General features: G+C 43.4%; 1 protein-coding gene across 1 annotated transcript; it reads left to right on the top strand.

Moving 5' to 3' along the window:
- Positions 1-1,994: 1,994 nt before the first annotated feature.
- On the top strand, positions 1,995-22,074 carry LOC311142077 (unconventional myosin-Ic-like). The gene is made up of 32 exons (XM_084177641.1): positions 1,995-2,013; positions 2,141-2,271; positions 5,677-5,835; positions 6,265-6,380; positions 6,610-6,808; positions 7,200-7,280; positions 7,539-7,718; positions 7,826-7,924; positions 8,235-8,348; positions 8,452-8,523; positions 8,819-8,938; positions 9,078-9,163; positions 9,497-9,602; positions 9,739-9,819; positions 9,961-10,052; positions 10,199-10,293; positions 14,314-14,360; positions 14,566-14,646; positions 14,980-15,085; positions 15,158-15,275; positions 16,833-16,946; positions 17,072-17,148; positions 17,394-17,462; positions 17,667-17,911; positions 18,053-18,136; positions 18,938-19,031; positions 19,303-19,358; positions 19,651-19,786; positions 19,980-20,050; positions 20,163-20,260; positions 20,512-20,611; positions 20,844-22,074. The coding sequence occupies exons 2-32, from the start codon at positions 2,254-2,256 to the stop codon at positions 20,868-20,870; spliced, it is 3,141 nt and encodes a 1,046-aa protein (XP_084033767.1). The 5' UTR covers positions 1,995-2,013; positions 2,141-2,253; the 3' UTR covers positions 20,871-22,074.
- The last annotated feature ends 254 nt before the right edge of the window (positions 22,075-22,328 follow it).

The raw sequence follows: 22,328 nt of genomic DNA, 5'->3' as shown, positions 1-22,328 counted from the left end.
CTTTGGGGGTGTTTTTCTGCTAAGGGGACAGGACAACTTCACCGCATCAAAGGGACGATGGACGGGGCCACGTACGGTCAAATCTTGGGAGAGAACCTCCTTCCCTCAGCCAGGGCATTGAAAATGGGTCGTGGATGGGTATTCCAGCATGACAATGACCCAAAACACACGGCCAAGGCAACAAAGGAGTGGCTCAAGAAGAAGCACATTAAGGTCCTGGAGTGGCCTAGCCAGTCTCCAGACCTTAATCCCATAGAAAATATGTGGAGGGAGCTGAAGGTTCAAGTTGCCAAACATCAGCCTCAAAACCTTAATGACTTGGAGAAGATCTGCAAAGAGGAGTGGGACAAAATCCTTCCTGAGATGTGTGCAAACCTGGTGGCCAACTACAAGAAACGTCTGACCTCTGTGATTGCCAACAAGGGTTTTGCCACCACGTACTAAGTCATGTTTTGCAGAGGGGTCAAATACTTATTTCCCTCATTAAAATGCAAATCAATTTATAACACTTTTGACATGCATTTTTCTGGATTTTCTTGTTGTTATTCTGTCTCTCACTGTTCAAATAAACCTACCATTAAAATGATAGACTGATCATTTCTTTGTCAGTGGGCAAACGTATAAAATCAGCAGGGGATCAAATACTTTTTTTCCCTCACTGTATCTTAAGATGAATGCACTAACAGTAAATCACTCTGGATAAGAGCATCTGCTAAATGACTAAAATGTAAATGTAAAAGATAGAGAACAAGCTATGAAGGAAAAATACTGACGATTTTTCCCCCCATCACTATAATTTATGAGAACAGTTTGGGAAAATGACACTTTGTTATCAGAAGATATATCGGTATCGGTAAGGTTTGCTCGCCAAAAAATCTGAATCGGTGTCGGACCCCAAAAAAACATATTGGTTGGGCTCTAGTGTTGGGTTTTTAAATGATAGTATTAGTAACTGAAAGTCATAACAGATATGGAGGCAGCAGTAGGGGGACATCCAGCTCTGACATCACCCCATTGAAGTTGACATTTAAAATGGTTAAGGTTAAGTAAGGGTTATGGGTAAGGGCAGGGTTTAGGTTAAGGACGTCCCAAGGATCCCAGATAGCACTAACCTTCCTCAAACTGAAGTCAGGGGGTGAGGTCACTGTAGAGTGAAAGAGACTGTCAAATAAGTGCACTGCTGCTTCACTATGTGTATACTGTACATAGGGGGTTAGTGGATATATCACTAACACACTCACAAAACGTGTGAACAAATGTGTGAATATATACCAGTACCCTACAAACATATTTCATATATATAGATAGAGTAGCAGAGTAATTACATAAGCCTAAGTAATGAGACATGTCTGTGTTGGTGTTGTTGTAAGAGAGTGATACATCTTGTGTTTGGACTGTTTTTTTTCTCCATGGACAGGAAGAGAGCCAAGGAGAAGGTTAGGTATGAAATTGATGTTGTTGGTGTGACAGTTCTATTGCTATTATCTCCTATGAATCTATCTCAGCTTGTAAGAGAAGAGAAGCCAAGAAGGAGGGAGGGAGGGAGGGAGGGAGGGAGGGAGGGAGGGAGGGAGGGAGGGAGGGAGGGAGAAAATGCACTCGGGCCCATCATGTGATTTTTGTTTGTATCTTTTTTATATAGTTTCACAACAATTACATGTTTCTTAACGTCCATGGGTTGTTAGCAGATTTTTCCAGACCTTTTGAACTCTCTCTTCTTTTCTTTGGCCCGGCTCAGACAGCATACTTTCCCTCGTCTCTTTCTTTTTTGGAAGGTGCTCCGGTCCAAGTGTGTGACGTGTTAGTGGAGTTACAGCCTGTGTTTCACTTGTGATTTAAGGACTTGCGGACTAATGGAGGAGAGGATGTTTACTTGACCTGTCAATGGGACTACAGGGCTGAAGTTGTAAACTAGTTGAACTGCTGGTATTTATTTAGGCTTGAAGCTGTGTGCTTTGTCTTCATAGGGTGGCACAACGGACAGAGAGAACAGCGGGAGAGCGTGGTGTGAGGGTGTGTATGTGTGTTTGGAAGAGAGAAACAGACTGACAGAAACAGAGACAGTATGTAGTGTGTGTGTGTGTGTGTGAGAGAGAGAAGGAGAGAGTAACTGTAACCTGGATCTATTGCACATGGACAGAGGGAGGTAGATGAGCCACTAGAACACCTAGGGAGTCTACCTGACGTGGAGGGAGGACCACTGACGCCAGAGAGGACCAGAGAGGGAGATCAACAACACTAAGCTAGGACAGGATGAGGTATCGAGGCAGGGTAAGATCCTTATCCCTTTTCATGCTGCTCATAACATGTCATAGATGTGTGTGTGTGTGTGTGTGTGTGTGTGGGTGTGTTGGGACATTTCGTCAGTCCCCACAAGCAAAAAAGTGGGGACATTTTGTCAGTCCCCACAAGGAAAAAGGCTATTTTAGGCTTAGGGGTTAGGTTTAGGGTTACAATTAGGGTTAGGTTTAGAATAAGGGTTAGGTTTAGGGTTAGGGGTTAATGTTAGTTAGGTTTAGGGTTAGGTGTTAGGGAAAATATGATTTTGAATGGGAATCAATTGTTTGGTCCCCACAAGGATAGTAAAACAAACATTTGGACTATAGTTCTCCCACCATTACTATGAGTCATCTACATTGCCTGGGACTGGCACTAGGCTCTCCAGGGACATACTGTAGCTGGTGGCTGGTATTTTTCCACACTGTCCAGTGCTAGCACATCCATGCTGGAGAGCCAGCTGTGGAGCTGGTGTGTGTCCACCCATAGTAGGTATGTCTGGGGACGGAGCAGAAGGGCACCTTATAAGGAAGAGACTGAGGGGAATCAGCCCAGCGGTGCTGACTTAAGGGGCCCAGAGCCAAGTCCCACTGAAGCCTCCCTGCTGCCTCTCATAGATGCATCATCCACAACTCTCTTGGCTCCATAGGACTATAACACCCTCAACCCTCACCTACTTGTTGTGTGTATGTACTGACATGTACAGTATGTACAACTGATAGATGCACACACAAACTACATGTTAATGGTTTTAAATGTATGTAGATTGTAAAAGTATTTTGTCTGTAATGTAGTTTTCGTTATGTCGGACCCCAGTAAGACTAGCTGTCGCCATTGGCGTTGGCTAATGGGGATCCTAATAAATCAAATAAAAATAGGACTACAACACCCACAAGCCTCTGTACTCCATAAGACTACAACACTTACATCCCTCACTACTACATACTACAGTATTGCAGCACCAACAGCCCTCACTGCTCTATTGGACTACAACATCCACAATAATCACTGTTATTCAGGACAACTCCACTCACAACCCTCACTGCTCCATAGAATTACAACACACAAAAACTACAACACCAACGACTACAACACCTACATCCTCACAGGTCCATCAGACTTCATTACCCACAGGGCCGATGGATACTGTACACAGAGGCTTGTGCTTTTCTCATATTATATAGAACATGTGTACCTACTGCACTCATCTCTTCTAAGGGCCACAGGACCCTGGTCACGGGGCCATAGTAACTAGGCCTAAACTACTTGAGAGTCCACTCACAACCTTTTAAAGAGGCAGCATTTTAGAGAAACACACAAACAGCCAAACACACAAAAGACACATTCAGTGGAGTTTCTTGAAGACCTGACCCTAAGCCTGACTCTAAAATACTTCAGTTGTATCCTTTGGAAAATCACTATACGTGCGTTTGTGAGAGGGGATTCCTCTGTGTGTTTTACTTGCTGCAGGAAGGCCATCTGCGAGAACAATACGCTGAGGTAGAGGGGGGCTAGGTAGGAGTGCAGAGTGGAAGTGTCTCCTGGCTTTCCCCTGCTCATAGTTCTTGGCTTCACTCCACTGTTGTCCTTGTGTTGTTTCAAGGATTTTCCACCATTAAGTGTTCAGAGAAAACGACCAGTTAATGACATTAACCAACCCCTAACGACACCCTTGAGAGGACTGTGTGTTCCCAAAGCCCCTGGTCCCATTGTTCCTCTCCCAGTGTGTGTGTGTGTGTGTGTGTGTGTCTTGGTGTGTGTGTGTGTTAACACCTGATACAGTGAGTGATCAAACAGACTAGAGGGTGATTGGTTGTAGGAGAACGGGGCTGGAATGCAGGATGTAGCCTTGACATTACTGTTCTGTACTGGTGGATAATAGTAGTCGTAACTGGATAATGCACACACCAATTCGCGGTAGGTATATTTATTTGTGTCTGTTCTCTTCGGATATTTTACAGATAACATGTCTGTGAACTTCTCTGGGTATTAATTCCTGTCTGTGCTCTGATGTTTGTCATCAGAATACCAGGGTTTACATGTACACACACCTCTTTAGCAGCATGGGTCAGAACCTGACTGGCGCTATAGCCTGTATTTACTGTATATACATCCCAATACGCTATCTCACAATCACACAATACAGGATCTTAGAGACACTGTTTATATTAGGGATTATTGAAATGGCTTCATTGTTTGATTTGTGTTCTGCATGTCTGAACATCCTGTGTGTGCTTTCCTCTGGTTGATGTGGTTGTCCGTGACAAGCCTCTTGTGGAGGTGTTTATTTGCAGTGCTGTTGTGTTGTCAGTATACTCCCAATCCCAACTCGACCCTCTGCCCTACCCTCCATGCACTTGTGTAGATCTAAGAGGTTTGGATTGGTATAAGTGATATGGGGAATTCCTCCTAGCCTATCAAAGGGCAAGGTGAGGATTTTAACATATTGCTTATACCTATCAAATTATTTCAGGTTTGCCTCCTGAGTGGCGCAGCGGTCTAATGCTTGAGGCGCCACTAAAGCCTAGAGTTCGATCCCAGCCGTCTGTGACTGGGAGACCCAAAAGGCGGTGCACAATTGGCTAGCACCATCCGGGTTAGGGGAGGGTTTGGCCGGCAGGGCTTTCTTTAGCTCATCGCTCTCTAGCGACTCCTTATTTCGGGCCGGGCGCATAAGAAGTGGTAGATCTGTTCTATGCTTCCGGTGCGTAAATTTTGTTTTTGCGTCTTTTACTTTCAGTTTTGTACACCAGCTTCAAACAGCTGAAAATACAATATTTCTGGTTATTGAAAATATATTTCACAGCGGTTTAGATGGTAAAATGATCCTTTACACTCTGAATGCTTGTTTTGTCACAAACTGAAATTAGGCAAACTATTAGAATTTTATCAACCAGGAAATGGCGGAGCGATTTCTGCATATTGCACCTTTAAGACAGTGCGTTAAGAAGCAGCGTCGCTTGACAGGTCATGTTTTGGAGGATGCATGGCTCGACCTTCGCCTCTCCCGAGCCCGTTGGGAAGTTGCAGTGATGAGACAAGGTCGTAACTCCCAATTGGATGTCACGAAATTGGGGAGAAAATGTGATAAAAATAATTAAATAACAATCTTTCAGGTCTAGTTGAAGTGCATAGTGGTAGGTTTCAATTTGGATAAAAGCGTATGCTAAATTTCATATAATATTATTATTATATTATTTGGGATTGTATGTATCTGGGAAAGAGCGGCAGGCATTGAAGTCTCCCCCCTTCTATCTCTCTCTCTCTCTCTCTCTCTCTCTCTCTCTCTCTCTCTCTCTCTCTCTCTCTCTCTCTCTCTCTCTCTCTCTCTCTCTCTCTCTCTCTCTCTCTCTCTCTCTCTCTCTCTCTCTCTCTCTCTCTCTCTCTCTCTCTCTATAGGAGGTGGGAGGTGAGAGCGGAGTTCATCTAGTCATGGAGAGTACTCTGACAGCGCGGGACAGGGTGGGGGTGCAGGATTTTGTGCTGCTGGAGAACTACACCAGTGAGGCGGCCTTCATTGAGAACCTGCGCCGACGCTTTGGAGAGAAACTCATCTATGTAAAGAATCATATCATAGGCTATATGGAAATCTTATCATAAAAATGACCCAGCATACAGATGTAGGATCTCAATTTGATCACTATTTTGTTGTTATAGAATTTTCCTGCACAGCAGGAAATGCAAACTTGTAGTGGATTCAAGGTTTTAAAAGGCTTCTAAAGTTTGGATTTTCCACTACATGTTTTTGACTTGATTTGCCTTGTACCCTACAAAAAATGTCCAATAATTATAATCCACAGAATAATTCACATTTCCTGTTGCTGCAGGATAATTTTCCTGCTTTAGCAATCTGGCTGAAATTAAGATCCTACATCTGTAGCTTTAACATAATGTTTGGTATTGGTTGATTTTATATCAGTGTTTGTGTGGGTTTTGTATTAGAGGGGTTGGTGACTCCAGTGTGCGGATCTTGTCTCCCTGTATCAGACCTACATAGGGTCAGTGTTGGTGTCAGTGAACCCATACAAGGACCTGGAGATCTACTCCAAGGCACACATGGAGCGCTACCGAGGGGTCAGCTTCTACGAGATATCACCCCACATGTAAGTCACCCTCTGACCTCTGACCCCTGATCCTTAACCTTTCTCTGACCCAGCAGGACCAGCATGAGTGTGTGTATATGTGAATCTGCTCTGGGAACATTACATTTACAGTATGTAGTGTATGTTTGGAATCAGATGGTGATCCACTGTATGTGAATACACCAGTATGAGCCCAATCACTAGCTGATATCATGTTTGTATCCCATCCTTCTGTTTCTCTATCCTGTAGCTATGCGGTGTCAGACAACACGTACCGGGCCATGCGGACTGAGAGGAGGGACCAGTGTATCCTGATCTCTGGGGAGAGCGGAGCAGGGAAGACTGAGGCCTCCAAGAAGATCCTCCAGTACTATGCCACTACCTGCCCTGTCACTGACCACATGAGCACGCTCCGGGACCGGCTGCTGCAGTCCAACCCTGTTCTGGAGGTACACACCCCACCCTCTCCCAAGATCCCCTTCCCACCCAAGATCCTCTTCCCAGGATCTCTTCCTATGAGCACCTCTATAGGCTCTGGAGGAGGAAGAACATTTATAGCAGGGGTACTGAGACTGGTGTAACATCAATGAGAGAAGCCCACTACAAAATCATGTTGCTTCAAAGAAGTAACTCTATTGGTGGATGAGGGAAAGCATGTTGATCCACTGCATATTTTGAACCAATCTCTGACAAATCCATAACAATAGATACGTGCTGCTGTGAACATGCTATTACTGTACTGTTAATGTTTCCTCTCTCTCAGCTGTGTATGATCTTATCTCTGTTGTTTCCCTCACTCACTTCCTCTCTCTCTCTCTTTTTCTGTCTCTCTCTCTACAGGCCTTTGGTAATGCCAAAACATTGCGAAACGACAATTCCAGCCGCTTTGGAAAATACATGGATGTCCAGTTTGACTTCAGGGTAAGCCTGTTTTCTCTTCCTTTGGCTCCTGGGTTGAGGGATTTCCCACACATAAGTCTACCATCGCTGACACTCATGCCATCCTACTCTACAGCACACCATTCCATCAAAAGATTGTGCATAACTAATAAATGTGACATTCAGGGCTTACCATACAGCATGCCTTACTATGAATCTAAAACATGATGCAGCTAAAGCAGCTCTAGTAGGACCACACTCAACAGTACCTTGATGGTCCCTGTCCCTAACCTCCCCTAGGGGGCGCCGATAGGAGGCCACATCCTCAACTACCTACTGGAGAAGTCCCGTGTGGTGCACCAGAACCACGGAGAGAGGAACTTCCATATCTTCTACCAGCTGCTGGAGGGAGGAGAACAAGACCAGCTCAGCAAGCTGGGCCTGGAGAGAAACGCTCAGAAATACCACTACCTGGTCAAGGTGTGTTTGTGTGTGTTTGTGTGTGTGTGTGTGTGTGTGTGTGTGTGTGTGTGTGTGTTGTACGTGTGTGTATAGTGATTTGAACAGTGATGTCCTGTACCTCTCAGGGTTGCTGTCCCAGGGTGAGCTCCATCAATGACAAGAATGACTGGAAAACAGTGAGGAAAGCCCTGACGGTCATCGGCTTCCATGAGGAGGAGGTGGAGGTCAGAAACACTTGAGTGTACATCAGAGGAGGCTGGTGGGGGGAGCTTTGGAAGGACGGGCTCATTATAATGCCAGGAATGGAATGATTGGAAAGATATCAAACACATCAAACATATGGAAACCTCATGTTTGACTCTGTTCCAATTATTATATTACAGCCATTACAATGAGCCCGTCCTCCTATAGCTCCTCCCACCAGCCTCCACTGGTGTACATACTGTATGTCACTGCAAATACCCACCCAAAGTTTCACTCCAAAAACAGTGAGAAGGTCATGGTTTAATTGTGTCTCTTCTCTCTCCCCGCTAGGATTTGTTGAATATAATCGCAAGTGTCCTCCATCTTGGGAACACTCAGTTTGGAGAAGGGGAGGATGGAGAAACCCAGATCACCACTGAGCCACAGCTCAAATACCTGTCCAAGGTTAGAACTTTGAATATGAACTATACACCCTCCCCCAGACAGACACATTCCCCAATTCTCCATTTTAAAGGCAGATGTTGATGTTGTCCTGCTTGTTCTGCAGCTGCTGGGTGTGGATGGAGAAGCGCTGAGAGAGGCTCTCACTCATAAGAAACTCACTGCCAAAGGGGAGGAGGTGAGTGTCTATGGTGGGATGTTTCACTTCATACAGAACTATGCCTGCAGCCTGCTAATATCATTTTTATATAATCTAATTTAATATCCCACTTACCAACAAGTAATACAGTATGCCTCTGATGTGTATGGCATACATATTTTTATTAATTTGATTAATTGTTTTGTTTAAAAGAGAGGGTACTGATAAAGTACAGCTGAGCCCAGAAATAACACATGAAAGTATTTGCAGCTCATATTTCCAATGTGTGTGTACGTATGCATTTGTACTGCGTACTTATGTGTGTGTGTTCTAGATGATAAGCCCGTTGAGTTTCGAGCAGGCTGTGGCAGCTCGTGATGCCTTGGCCAAAGCGGTGTACGGCCGTGCCTTCACCTGGCTGGTGGCAAAGATCAACCAGTCTCTGGCTTTCAAGGTCACACACATCAATCATGATAGCTAGCTAGCAAAACAATTCACGTATTTACTGTTAGTTATTGCTCTCTCTTTGCCAGCTACCGTAATGCTGCTTGGTACCTCCAAAACTGAGTGGATTGTGTGCTGTCTATCTACAGGATGAAGTGTACAACAGCAGTAAGGGCTCGTCATCAGTCATAGGACTGCTGGATATCTACGGCTTTGAGGTCTTCCAACACAATAGGTACCTGAAAACATTCTAGCTGTTAACTTACTGTGTGTGTGTGTGTGTGTGTGTGTGTGTGTGTGGTGTGTGTGTGTGTGTGTGTGTGTGTGTGTGTGTGTGTGTGTTTGATAGCCATTTGTTTGTACAGTATCGCTGCATTTAAACAGTCAGCCCAATTCTGATATGTTTTCCTCTAATTGGTCTTTTGAGCAATCACATCAGATCTTTTCACATCAGATATTTTTCAAAGCTGATCTGATTAGTCAAAATATCAGAATTAGGCAGCCTAATTAACATATTGTAGCGCAGTTGTTTTGTGCCATCTTTCTAATCCTAACCATCTCCCTGTAGTTTTGAGCAGTTCTGCATCAACTACTGCAATGAGAAGTTGCAGCAGCTGTTCATCAAGCTCACCCTCAAGTCTGAGCAGGAGGAGTACGAAGCAGAGGGCATCACTGTGAGTCTGTGTACTCAGAGAAAAAGAGGGGTGTTTTCATTCAAATAGACAAAACAAGAATAGAGATATACTAACAAAGGCATATTGTCATGTAGTGATGAGGGTGTAGTTCATTAAATGCAACTGTGTATTTCAGTGGGAGCCGGTGAAGTACTTTGACAACAAGATCATCTGTGACCTGGTGGAGGAGAAACACAAAGGCTTCATCTCCATCCTGGTGAGAATGACTGGCATTCACTTCCGTTTAGTCGTTTATCTGACTCTCTTTAGCCTTTCTCCTCTCTTTGGTATCTCTCTCCATCTGTCCTCTCCCTGTCTCTATTTGAATGTTAACGTATAAATGTGAAATGTGTTGTAGGATGAGGAGTGTTTGAGACCAGGGGAGCCCAGTGATATCTCCTTCCTGGAGAAGCTCGAGGACACTTTGGGAGGCCATGCCCATTTTGTCACGTGAGTCCAATCTTTCTCTTACACACACACAAACACTACACACATTTCACAGTTTGTTTGTGTATTTGCACCATGACCCGAACATTTATTTGTGTGTATATTTGTGGCTCTGTATCTAAGATATGAATTGTCTCTATGTCTGTCAGTCACAAATTGGCGAATGGGAAGACTCGCAAGGCAGTGGGCAGGGAGGAGTTCAGACTGATTCATTATGCAGGAGAGGTCAACTACACTGTCAATGGTGAGCTAGCTAATCAATCAGTCAATAGTATAACTGCCGGTTCTGTGTCAGAGGAACCAGTTCCGGTGGCATGCATTGAAACGCGTGGCCTTATCGTGGCTTTCTTTTGCAAATTACTATGAATTATTCCTAAAACGTACTAAACATCATATAAAGGTGTGGGACATTTATTGTGTGACAAGAAATAACTAGCAGGTCTATTTCACTTCAGCAACTAGAATTTGTCCGTCCACAATTCAACTGTAGGAACATGGCGGCTCTCAATACCAGACAACAGAAAGAGGTGGCCCCTACTATATGAGAGATTGTTTGTGTGGAGATTACCTCTGCACTCGACTTACAATTAAAACCGGTAAATGACTCATTGGCAGTGCTCACTGCTGAAGTGGATACCTATTCAACTAAAGTGGAAATTCTGGAGAAGACAGCCAATGGAAACAGCGCGAGCTAAGTTGGAATGGATAATCAAACTCTTATAAGAGAAAACGGAATCGCTCAAATCATTCCCGTAAATTCAATGTATGGGTCACAGGACTTAAAACTGGTGTGGAAGCGGCCAACCCAACTTTCTTCATGAGCAGTCTTTTCTATTAAGTGTTCAGGTAGGAGAAGCTGGGTCCCATGCCGCTGATAAACATTGCACACGCACGGGTCCACAGCTTTGAAGTCAAGCAGCGAATTGTTCGCCTTGCAGTGGAATCCAGGGGTCTGACCTATGCAGGGAAGAGGATCAGCATCTACCCAGACCTGAGTGCCGAACTGCTAAAAAAGATGGAGACCTACAACGAGGTGAGATCCCAGCTATGCAAGCTAAACCTGAGATACGGCTTCATCCACCCGGCAAAACTCATCTTGACCTTCCAAAGCACAACACACGTTTTCCACTGCCAAGGAAGCTCAAGACTTCTTCGAGAAGCACATCAAACCCAACACACAAGCTGACAGATGGAACCCCATGACTGGCTCATTATTCAGGTATGCTATCCATGCACAATCACGCAGCCTAGCATATGGCTATGATTCTGCCCTCAGCATAAGACAATGATGAGGACAGCCCTCATGTTTGGGTACAAGGAACAATATTACTATTATTGCTGAGCATTAAACTTGTTATAATTATATTGCCTGTGGTCCAGGACATTTACACAGTGATGACACCACACCAATTAATGAACATTGGAGGTATCATACGTACTGGGACTGCTTTCTTGTGTGGCTACAGCGCATTGAATCAATTTGTTCTAAATATGGCAATATAAGTTGATAGTTATCGCCCTACAATTTGTTATTTAATTTTGTATTCATTTTTTTGCTACTGGCAAGGAGAGATGGCCAGTCCCATATAGGCTACTACTAAACAATAGCTTTTATGCTTTTACTTCCTGTTGATTCCTGTCCCCCTCTGTTTAGACTACTGAATGTATATCCCAGGTAGGACTTGACCTACAGGCAATGATGAATTATTATATAAGATCTATAGAGTTAACGTTTTGCACATACCCTCTTGTTGTTTGTACATAGTATAGAGCAGTTAATGGAGGGCAAATGTGTGTTTAAGGTCATTCAAGCATATTGCTAATAATAAATGAAGATAATGGATTAAGTGCTATTGCTCCTACAGCTGTTCTATTTTTGTTTGACTGTTTAAGCATTACGCTTGCATATCTGTCATATCTTGTTTTCATTTTCTTTACTTTTTCTTCATTACCCACCCTTACTCATCAAGTCTGCTAACTTTACTGTAAAGGTCTGAATTGGTTACTTATTTTATGTTTTACTTTATTATTATTATTATTATTATTATTATTATTATTATTTGTAATACCTTAAGACCAAAAAAATGCTGCTTAAGAGATTTCATGTGTAAGGCTGGCACTTGCCGTTATGCCATAACCCTGTGATTATAGTGCATGGCGGGGGGAACCGGGGAGGGGGTAATGGGGAGCGGTTTATAGAGGGTCTTCTGGGTGGTGAGCGACCAATGGGTGGGTTTCCCTGTGGGTCTCAAAATCACCATCCTTGGTAAAGGCGGAGACCAAGAAAGCAGAATCACTTTCCTTAAATGTTTCCACAATGGAAAGAAAATTGCCTTTATGAATGTGTATGCTCCATATTCATATGATCCTACATTTTTTGATTCTCTGAACAGCATATTGTTAGAATTAACTGAATTCCAACTGGTTATTGGGACAGACATGAATTTCATTTTGAACATGCAGGACAAATCTAATAAGACCAACTACAATCCACACGCAACCAAGGCTCTCCAACATATAATCTCTGATTACAACCTCATTGATGCCTGGGTAGCACATAATCCAAAAGCAAAAGAGTGCACTTTCTATTCAAACAGGTACAAAACATTCTCCCGAATTGATTTTGTACTATTATCTACTCCTCTATTTTCTTTAATCAAGAAAATCGAAATTCGACATATGAGCCTATCTGATTATCATGCTTACTACTGCCAGCTAAAAATGACAGAATTTCATAAAAGAGCCACAAGACGGTGCTTTAACGTTTCCTTACTACAAAATCCTACTTTATGTGAACACTTTGAAACTGAATTGAATTAATTTATAATGATTAAGAAAAATTCAGTCGATGATCCTTGGATTTTATGGGACGCCATCAAAGGTTTTATTAAAAACAATGCAACTGCATTTGCATCTGGGCTGAATAAATCACAATTAAAGAAGTGACTACGCTCTATTGATTAGACAGAGAGCAGATTTTGCCATCCATCAAGATAGACTCAACCATGACTTCCATTTTAATTGTCACAGTCGTTTACTGGCAAACAACCTTTGCAGTAATGTTCAATTAACGCATATTGCAACCGTTTAATCTGAATTAGGTGAATTACTATCAGAACCCAAGTTAAACAACCAAAGATTCTCCCGTTTCTATAAAAAATTGTACACCTCTGATTGTAAATCCACACAAAGCCAGATTGAGTTATTAGAACTTCTATTCTCTCAACTGAGGAAGCTGGCTTGCTAGGAGCCAAATCTCTCTCCATGAACTCAAGGGGCATTGGATAAAGGGGCCATGAATAAAGGCAAATCACCTAGTTTGGACGGTATTCCTCCTGAGGTCTATTAACATTTTTGGAATCAATTAGATGAACTATTACTCAATGATTAACACAGCTGTTCACAAAGGTTAATTTGGAAAGGATGTAAATACAGCACTAATTTAGCTTTTATAAAAAAAAAGGTAAGGACGGCACCCAGTGCTCTCACTATCGCCCTCTATCTTTGGTAAACATAGATATTAAACAATTTTCTCAAATTCAGTCGTCCCGTCTCGAAACCTACTTACCCAAATTGGTATATCCAGACAAAAGCCGGTTTGTTAAAAAACAAGATAACCTACATGCTTCATCAGAAACCAACGGTCCTTGGCAGTTCTATCTCTCAATGCAAAAAAAAACTTTTGATAGACTAGAATGGTCATAACTTTGTTCAGTTTTGGAGCATATGGGACTTGGCTCCAATTTCATTAATATGATCAAAATACTTTATGCCAATTCTTCAGCCATAGTGATAACAGGCTATACCTGCTCTGCTCCGCTCAGAATAAGTAGAAGTAGCAGGTAAGGTGACCCCATCTAACCTCTGCTATTTTTATTATCTGGGGCGGGGTGGGAAACATGGTTTCCGGGTGGGGAGGGAATATGCGGGCTGGTGGATGGGGACTGGGGGGGGGAGAGGGAGCCTTTTTTGTTTATTTTATTGCATACCAAACTGTTGATACTGTTCTTTATCTTTGTATTCATTTCTGATAGTTTTTTTCTTCTTCTTCTTTGGAGTGGCATGCATATTTGATAACTGAATATATCTGAGTGAATATGACTTTGAATGTTATACCTGTACCTGTAACCCCCCTTCTGAAAAAATGACAAACAAAATAAAAAGTTGATCACAAAAATATTTGGGTTATAACTGCAGGAAATAATCCACTAATTTCAACCTCACACATACTCTCTGTAATGTTTTATGTTCCTCTGCATCACAGGGTTTCTGGACAAAAACAATGACCTGCTCTACAGAAACCTGAAAGAGGTGAGGCTGGAGTAACAATAGAGAAAGGAGAACACAGACCGCACTCTAACACTCACCACACAACCATTATAGGTTTCTCATGAACTCTCTCAGAACTCCCTCACACTGTGTATGTGTGTACACTACAGTAGGTATATACAGTATAGTATCTGTGGGTGTGGTGTGGTGTGTTTACATGGTTCTGTGTTGTGCTTTCTCTGTCCAGGTCATATGCCAGTCAGATAACCAGATCCTGAGTCAGTGCTTCCACAAAGAGGAAGTGACCGACCAAAAACGTCCAGAGACGGTGAGATACACACGCACGTACACACGCACAAAGACACACACACACAGGTCACTAAACTCAACTCCATGATTTACATTGGAGTTGAGCAGCGACTAGTGTGGACGGACTGGAGCTCCGACGTCACACAAAATTACATTTTTATCAAAAGCTACGGATTTCAGCACCCAAAGAATAGCCCGCATTTACTACGACAAAGAATAGCCCACATTTACACGGGACAATGTCATGTTTAAATGCAGGCTATTCTTTGGGTGCTGAAAGTTTAATTTAGTCAGCAAACATGCACACAGACACACACAGTTTGATATCTCACCTCTCTGCTGCCCTCTGCAGGCTGCCACTCAGTTTAAGAACAGCCTGGCCAAACTGATAGAGATCCTGATGTCTAAGGAGCCATCCTATGTGCGCTGTATCAAACCCAACGATGCCAAGCAGTCAGGTAATCATACACTGTAAAGTAAATCAGTCAATCAATCAGTCAATCAGTCAATTTAATATTCTCTCTATACAGGGAGGTTTGATGAGGCTCTGGTCAGACACCAGGTCAAATATCTGGGTCTGATGGAGAACCTGAGGGTCAGGAGAGCTGGCTTCGCCTACCGCCGACGCTACGAAGCCTTCCTACAGAGGTCTGTTTGTCTGTATACAGTGCATTCTGAAAGTATTTAGACCCCTTGACTTTTTCCACATTTTGTTATGTTACAGCCTTATTATAAAATGGGTACAAAAAAAAGTCCTCATCAATCTACACACAATACCCCATAAGGACAAAGCAAAAACAGGTTTTTATAAATTTTTGCAAATGTATAAAAATAAAACCAACTGAAATATCATATTTACATAAGTATTCAGACCCTTTACTCAGTACTTTGTTGAAGGACCTTTGGCAGCGATTACAGCCTCGAGTCTTCTTGGGTATGACGCTACAAGCTTGGCACACCTGTATTTGGGGAGTTTCTCCCATTCTTCTCTGCAGATCCTCTCAAGCTCTCAGGTTGGATGGGGAACGTCGCTGCACAGCTATTGTCAGGTCTCTCCGGCGATGTTCGATCAGTCCGGGCTCTGGCTGGGCCACTCAAGGACATTCAGAGACTTGTCCTGAAGCCACTCCTGTGTTGTCTTGGCTGTGTGCTTAGGGTCGTTGTCCTGTTGGAAGGTGAACCTTCGCCCCAGTCTGAGGTCCTGAGCGCTCTGGAGCAGGTTTTCATCAAAGATCTCTCTGTATTTTGCTCTGTTCATCTTTCCCTCTATCCTGACTAGTCTCCCTGCCACTGAAAAACATCCCCACAGCATGATGCTGCCACCACCATGCTTCACCGTAGGGTATGGTGCCAGGTTTCCTCCAGAAGTTTTGGCAAACTCCAAGTGGGCTGTCATGTGCCTTTTACTGAGGAGTGGCATCCGTCTGGCCACTCTACCATAAAGGCCTGATTGGTGGAGTGCTGCAGAGATGGTTGTCCTTCTGGAAGGTTCTCCCATCTCCACAGAGGAACTCTGGAGCTCTGTCAGAGTGACCATCGGGTTCTTAGTCACCTCCCTGACCAAGGCCCTTCTCCCCCGATTGCTCAGTTTGGCCGGGCGGCCAGCTCTAGGAAGAGTCTTGGTGGTTCCAAACTTCTTCCATTTAAGGTTGATGGAGGCCACTGTGTTCTTGGGGACCTTCATTGCTGCAGAAATGTTTAGGTACCCTTCCCCAGATCTGTGCCTCGCACACAATCCTGTCTCAGAGCTCTACGGACAATTCATTCAATCTCATGGCTTGGTTTTTGCTCTGACATGCACTGTCAACTGTGGGACCTTATATAGACAGATGTGTGCCTTTCCAAATCATGCCCAATCAATTGAATTTACCACAGGTGGACTCCAATCAAGTTGTAGAAACATCTCAAAGATGATCAATGGAAACAGGATGCACCTGAGCTCTATTTCGAGTCTAATAGCAAAGGGTCGGAATACTTATGTAAATAAGTATTTATTTATTTTATAAATTTGCTAAAATTTCTAAAAAACTGTTTTCGCTTTGTCATTATGTTGGTATTGTGTTTTAGAATAAGGCTGTAACGTAACAAAATGTGGAAAAGGGGAAGGTGTCTGAATACTTTCCAAATGCACTGTATTATGTGACTGTTTACATGTTTCAATAACCACGATTTCTATATTAACCACATATATTTATTTAACCACAGGTACAAGTCTCTGTGTCCCGGGACGTGGCCTAACTGGCACGGCATACTGGCTGATGGAGTTGCCACTCTGGTCCAACACCTGGGCTACAAACCAGAGGAATACAAACTGGGAAAGTATGTACACACAGGGAGGGAGGGGGAGGGAGGGAAGTAAGGGGACTTCCATTTGCCTTAGTCATGTTATGAGGAGAAACATCAGACAGTATGTTGTTGATGTATAATTCCCTATCTCTTTGTAGGACCAAGATCTTCATCCGCTTCCCAAAGACTCTGTTCACCACTGAAGATGCCTTGGAGGCCAGGAGGCCTGCCCTTGGTAAGACTATACAGCAGGGAGGATGATGACAAGGCCGTTTAGTTTGGGGGAATCCATGTATTAAAGAAAATAACATAGATCATGATAAACAGCAGAGTAGTAGTAGCAGTAGAAAACAGTGAACTGCCCTTGGCAGAAGTATGAGGATGTATAATACACTAAGCAAATGTAATTAGGATATAATTGATATAGTCTGTTCTGTGGTCCAACCATTTTGTATCCTCTGTTCCTGTGCTCTGTTCTAGCTCTCACCCTACAGACCTCATGGAGGGGCTACAGAGAGAGGGCCAAGTATCACCGCATCAGACACGCAGGTGAGGGCCTGGATCAAACAGCTCACACTCTTATCTGCTTCTCAATTACTGCTTCCTCAAGCAGTTACTCTGCAGCCACTTTCTTGGTATCTGCTGAATGAAGTAAGGCCGAGAATATGACTTTGTTTGTTCTTCAGAGCTCTGCACAGTTGTAGCTTGTTGGTGTGTTTCTGTGACATTACTGATTGTTTTCTCTCTATATAGTGCTAGTGATCCAGTCTGCCTGGAGAGGGATGAAATCCCGCCGTAAGGCAAGGCGTCGCAGACACGCTGCTGAAATCATACGCAAGTTCATCAAGGGCTTCATCTACCGCCACTATGAGCGCTCTCCAGAGAACGAGTACTTCCTGGACCATCAGCGTTTCTCTTTCCTGATGACACTGGTTAGGAACCCGCCCAAGAGTGTCCTGGACAAGAGCTGGCCCATCCCCCCACCTAGCCTCACTGAGGTACTGCAGCCCCACAGTACACACACACACACACACTGAAGGAAATTTAGCGTAAGCCAAGGTGTGATGGTGCAATGCATCTGACTGTTGTACATTCAATGTGTCAATGTTTTATTTGTATCTGTCCCTATGTCTGTGTAGGCGTCGGAGCATCTGTGCAGGCTGTGTATGCAGAACATGATGCGGGCCTACTGCAGGAGGATCCAGCCGGAGTGGAAGAAACAGGTATGCTACTCTACTGTCTGTATCTGTCACTCACCTGACAGGAACACATAGAAAGGATATTTCTGTCCTCTTTCTATTATTTTTATTCTCTCTTACACACACTCTGTCTCTCGCTCTCTCGGTCTCCCTACTCCATTCCTTCTCCCCTTTTCTCCTTCTGTCTCTTTCTCCAACTCTACATGTATCTCTTCTGTCTCTTTCTCCAACTCTACATGTATCTCTTCTGTCTCTTTCTCCAACTCTACATGTATCTCTTCAGTCTCTTTCTCCAACTCTACATGTATCTCTTCAGTCTCTTTCTCCAACTCTACATGTATCTCTTCTGTCTCTTTCTCCAACTCTACATGTATCTCTTCAGTCTCTTTCTCCAACTCTACATGTATCTCTTCTGTCTCTTTCTCCAACTCTACATGTATCTCTTCTGTCTCTTTCTTCAACTCTACATGTATCTCTTCTGTCTCTTTCTCCAACTCTACATGTATCTCTTCTGTCTCTTTCTCCAACTCTACATGTATCTCTTCTGTCTCTTTCTCCAACTCTACATGTATCTCTTCTGTCTCTTTCTCCAACTCTACATGTATCTCTTCTGTCTCTTTCTTCAACTCTACATGTATCTCTTCTGTCTCTTTCTCCAACTCTACATGTATCTCTTCTGTCTCTTTCTCCAACTCTACATGTATCTCTTCTGTCTCTTTCTCCAACTCTACATGTATCTCTTCTGTCTCTTTCTCCAACTCTACATGTATCTCTTCTGTCTCTTTCTCCAACTCTACATGTATCTCTTCTGTCCTCTCTCTATAGATGGAGCAGAAGGTGGTAGCCAGTCAGATCTTCCAGGACCAGAAGGACAGCTATCCCCAGAGTGTCCCTAAGCTGTTTGTTGCCTCCAGACTAGGTAGGTCACACACACTCACTGACACGCTTGGTACACACCACAGGCGGCTGGTTGCACCTTAATTGGGGAGGACGGGCTCATAGTAATGGCTGCAACGGAATAAATGGAATGGTATCCAGCACATCGTTTCCTAGTGTTTGATACCATTCCATTCACTCCATTCCAGCCATTATTATGAGCCATCCTCCCCTCAGCAGCTTCCTTCGAAACTTCACAGACCATCACAGACTTGACAAACACACCACTGATAGATGCTCTTTCCTGTATACAGACAGTGAGGAGTTCAACCTCAAAGTGATACAGACTCTGGGCAATGACAAAGTGAAAGTGAGTAATATGATATTGTAATACTATCCCCCTGTAGTGTTTGCGTCAGTTTGGACTGGAGTCTACCGTGACCCCTGTCTCACCGGTCTCACCTTTGTCACTCTGTTGTTGTTGGCTGAGTAGTTAAATCCTGCTAATTGGTTGTTTCTTGTGTACAGTGTCTCTATAAAGTTATGTATTGCTTTGAAACAATATTGATACAGAAACCTTGACAACTTTGGGTTTTTATGACAACCCCTCACTCTCTCTCTTTCTCTCTCCATCCCCCTCTCCTTCTGTCTGTCTGTGACAGTATGGAGTTGCGGTGACTAAGTATGATAGGAGGGGTTACAAGGCGCGGCCTCGCCAGCTGCTCCTCACCTCCTCCTTCGCCATGCTGGTGGCTGAGGCCAAGCTGAAGCAGAAGATCGACTACGCGGCCCTGAGGAGTGAGTCTCTGCTGGGGGCCATAGGGGATTGAGGGGCCGGGGGTGGTGGGCCAGGGGTGAGGGCAGGCCTGGAGGAGGGGGCAGGGGGGTTGAACTTAAATAGTTAGGCCTCAGGAGTTTTTAGTAACATTGCTTATAAGATAGTGGTAGTGTGTGTGCACTGTATAACAGGGTGCCATTCCTCTCTTTCCAGGCATCTCTGTGAGTTCTCTGAGTGATGGGTTCATGGTTCTGCACGTGCCCAGTGAGGACAACAAGCAGAAGGTAGCAGGATGACCTCATCCTGGTTATTCTATCTAGCAGTTGTCATGGTGACTTACTGCCATGGTGCCATAAAGTACAATACCTAACATCTGACCACTTGTCTGCCCTGTAGAGTGATGTGGTGCTCCAGTGTGATCATGTGATCGAGGTGGTGACCAAGCTGGCCACCATGGCGGACAAGAAGAACAAGGTCAACATCAGCCAGGACAGGTGGGTCTGGCTCATAGAATTAGGAATTAGAATAGGATCTCTATGGTCAGGCTTCTCTGATCATCTGGACACTGGATAGCTTCATGACCTTTTTCAGAGTATTTTTGTCAATCCATTCCAACTGTCATGCTCTGTTTGTGCTAATGACACCTTTCTATTTTATTCCCTCCTCTCTCTCATCCCCTCTCACCCCCACCCCACCCCTCCTCTCCTCCCTCTGGTCCTCTCCTCCTGTCTGTTCCTGTGTGCAGTATTACGTTTGCGGTGGCTCGGGGGAAGGAGGGGGTCATTGATTTCACCAGTGGACCAGAGCTGAAGGTGGCCAAAGGCAAGAAAGGACACCTGTTGGTGGTGAGTCAGGGGATGGGAGAGGAGGAAACATATTATTATGAGGACAGTAGGGCTGAGGAAGGGAAGGTGAGGACTTCTCGATGGAGGACGAGCTGAGCTGGGATTGTAAAATGGAAAGCAGTAGAGTTTTAAAGATGGCTAACTCTTTCATGTCTATATTTTCACTGGAAGTTTTGACCAATAATCCGCATTAGGCACTAACAATGACCTCGTGGATTGACTTGTTTTGCAGACGGCTCCTCAACTCAACCCAAGATGACGATGGCAAGTAATGACAACCTCGCTGTAATCCACAGCGAACCAATCATTCCACAGGATGATTTCCTGCTTTAGCCAATCAGATTATAGCCACACAGAAGTAATTTTTCTCCTTTAAATGTGAGACCACAGCCATACACTGCCTACTACAAGATAATGATTATTTTCTCTGTTAGCACAATTGAACTTATAATTCTTAATTTAGATAGTTATTGATTAAATAGCATATTATCATATATAAATGGATTCAGAGGTTTTGCCGGAATTCATAATACTTTGTTGTTTATTAACAAAACTCGTATTAAATGAAACAACACATTTTCAATCTTATGCTTCATCTTTATTTTGTAGTCCTTTACAATATATTAGCTCTTGTATGTAATACAAATAAAAACTATATTTAGATTTCCATAATAACAAAAATAAACAGCATTTTCAAATAAATAAGTAATAAATAAGTAAATAAATAGGCAAAAAGGCTTCTTTGGAAAGTACAGTGAAATGAGGGCTGTGGGAAAAGGGGATGTTGGGTAGTGTTTCTCAACACTCTTCTTGCGCTCGGCTGTTAGAGTCAGCAAGAGAGAGAAAGAAAATAAGGAAACTCAGGGAGAAACCCAGAGGAGAGTAAGGCTGTAAGACTTACAGTAATACTACGTGTAAACCTGGTTTCAGTCTAACAAAGTCAACAGAGCATCTCACAACAATGAGAAATCACAATCTTAGGGAGTACCAGAAATTATAAACCGGGTAGTTTGGCTCCTGGATGCTGTTTGGCGGAAAAGCTGTGGTATATCAGACAATATTCCACGGGTATGACACAAAACTACTTGTTTACTGTTCTAATTACATTGGTAACCTGTTTATAATAGCAATAAAACACCTCTGGAGTTTGTGGTATATGAGCAATATATCACGGCTAAGGGCTGTATCCAGGCACTCCATGATGCGTTGTGCATAAGAACAGCCTTATCCTTGGTATATAGGGCCATATACCATACCCACTCGGGCCTTATTGATTAATTTAACCCTATCATTAATGCAGTTGAAATAACACCATCAGGTATTGACATCACTTTGTAATATTGAGTCACAGTACTGTCTTTGTCATAGTAATACTGAATGAAATATATCATTATTATCACCTTATAACGCTGATTATTAGCTGCCTTGTTACTGCTGAAATAAACTGTGTGCATTGACTACATAAAATACTGTTGTGTTATAATTAAAAATACTACAATTGTAAATTCTCACATCCAACAATGTCCCTAGTCCACAAAATAAGTTAAAAGCCACTCTGACCGCAACTTGTCACAGGCTAGTGCAGTACTAGTATGCATTATGAATATGAATCCATGCATACCGTGTCTATCTACCCCTGGGCTGGGCGCCTGGAGGACCTCTGTGTTTGGTCTTCAGGAGGTGGAAGTCTCTGGCCAGCTTAGTGAGGTAGCGCTCC

This window comes from Coregonus lavaretus (assembly GCF_964263955.1).
Source record: "Coregonus lavaretus genome assembly, chromosome: 15".
In the NCBI taxonomy this organism is placed as follows: Eukaryota; Metazoa; Chordata; class Actinopteri; order Salmoniformes; family Salmonidae; genus Coregonus; species Coregonus lavaretus.
Note: the sequence above shows the minus strand (reverse complement) of the source record. Positions and strands in the feature narration are given on the sequence as shown.

What these genes read in the sequence shown, in the direction of transcription:
- LOC311142077 (XM_084177641.1), top strand. An exon ending in TACGAAGCCTTCCTACAGAG is followed by an intron (nt 15,276 to 16,832) that starts GTCTGTTTGTCT and finishes ATTTAACCACAG; the next exon opens with GTACAAGTCTCTGTGTCCCG. An exon ending in GTTTGTTGCCTCCAGACTAG is followed by an intron (nt 19,032 to 19,302) that starts GTAGGTCACACA and finishes TCCTGTATACAG; the next exon opens with ACAGTGAGGAGTTCAACCTC.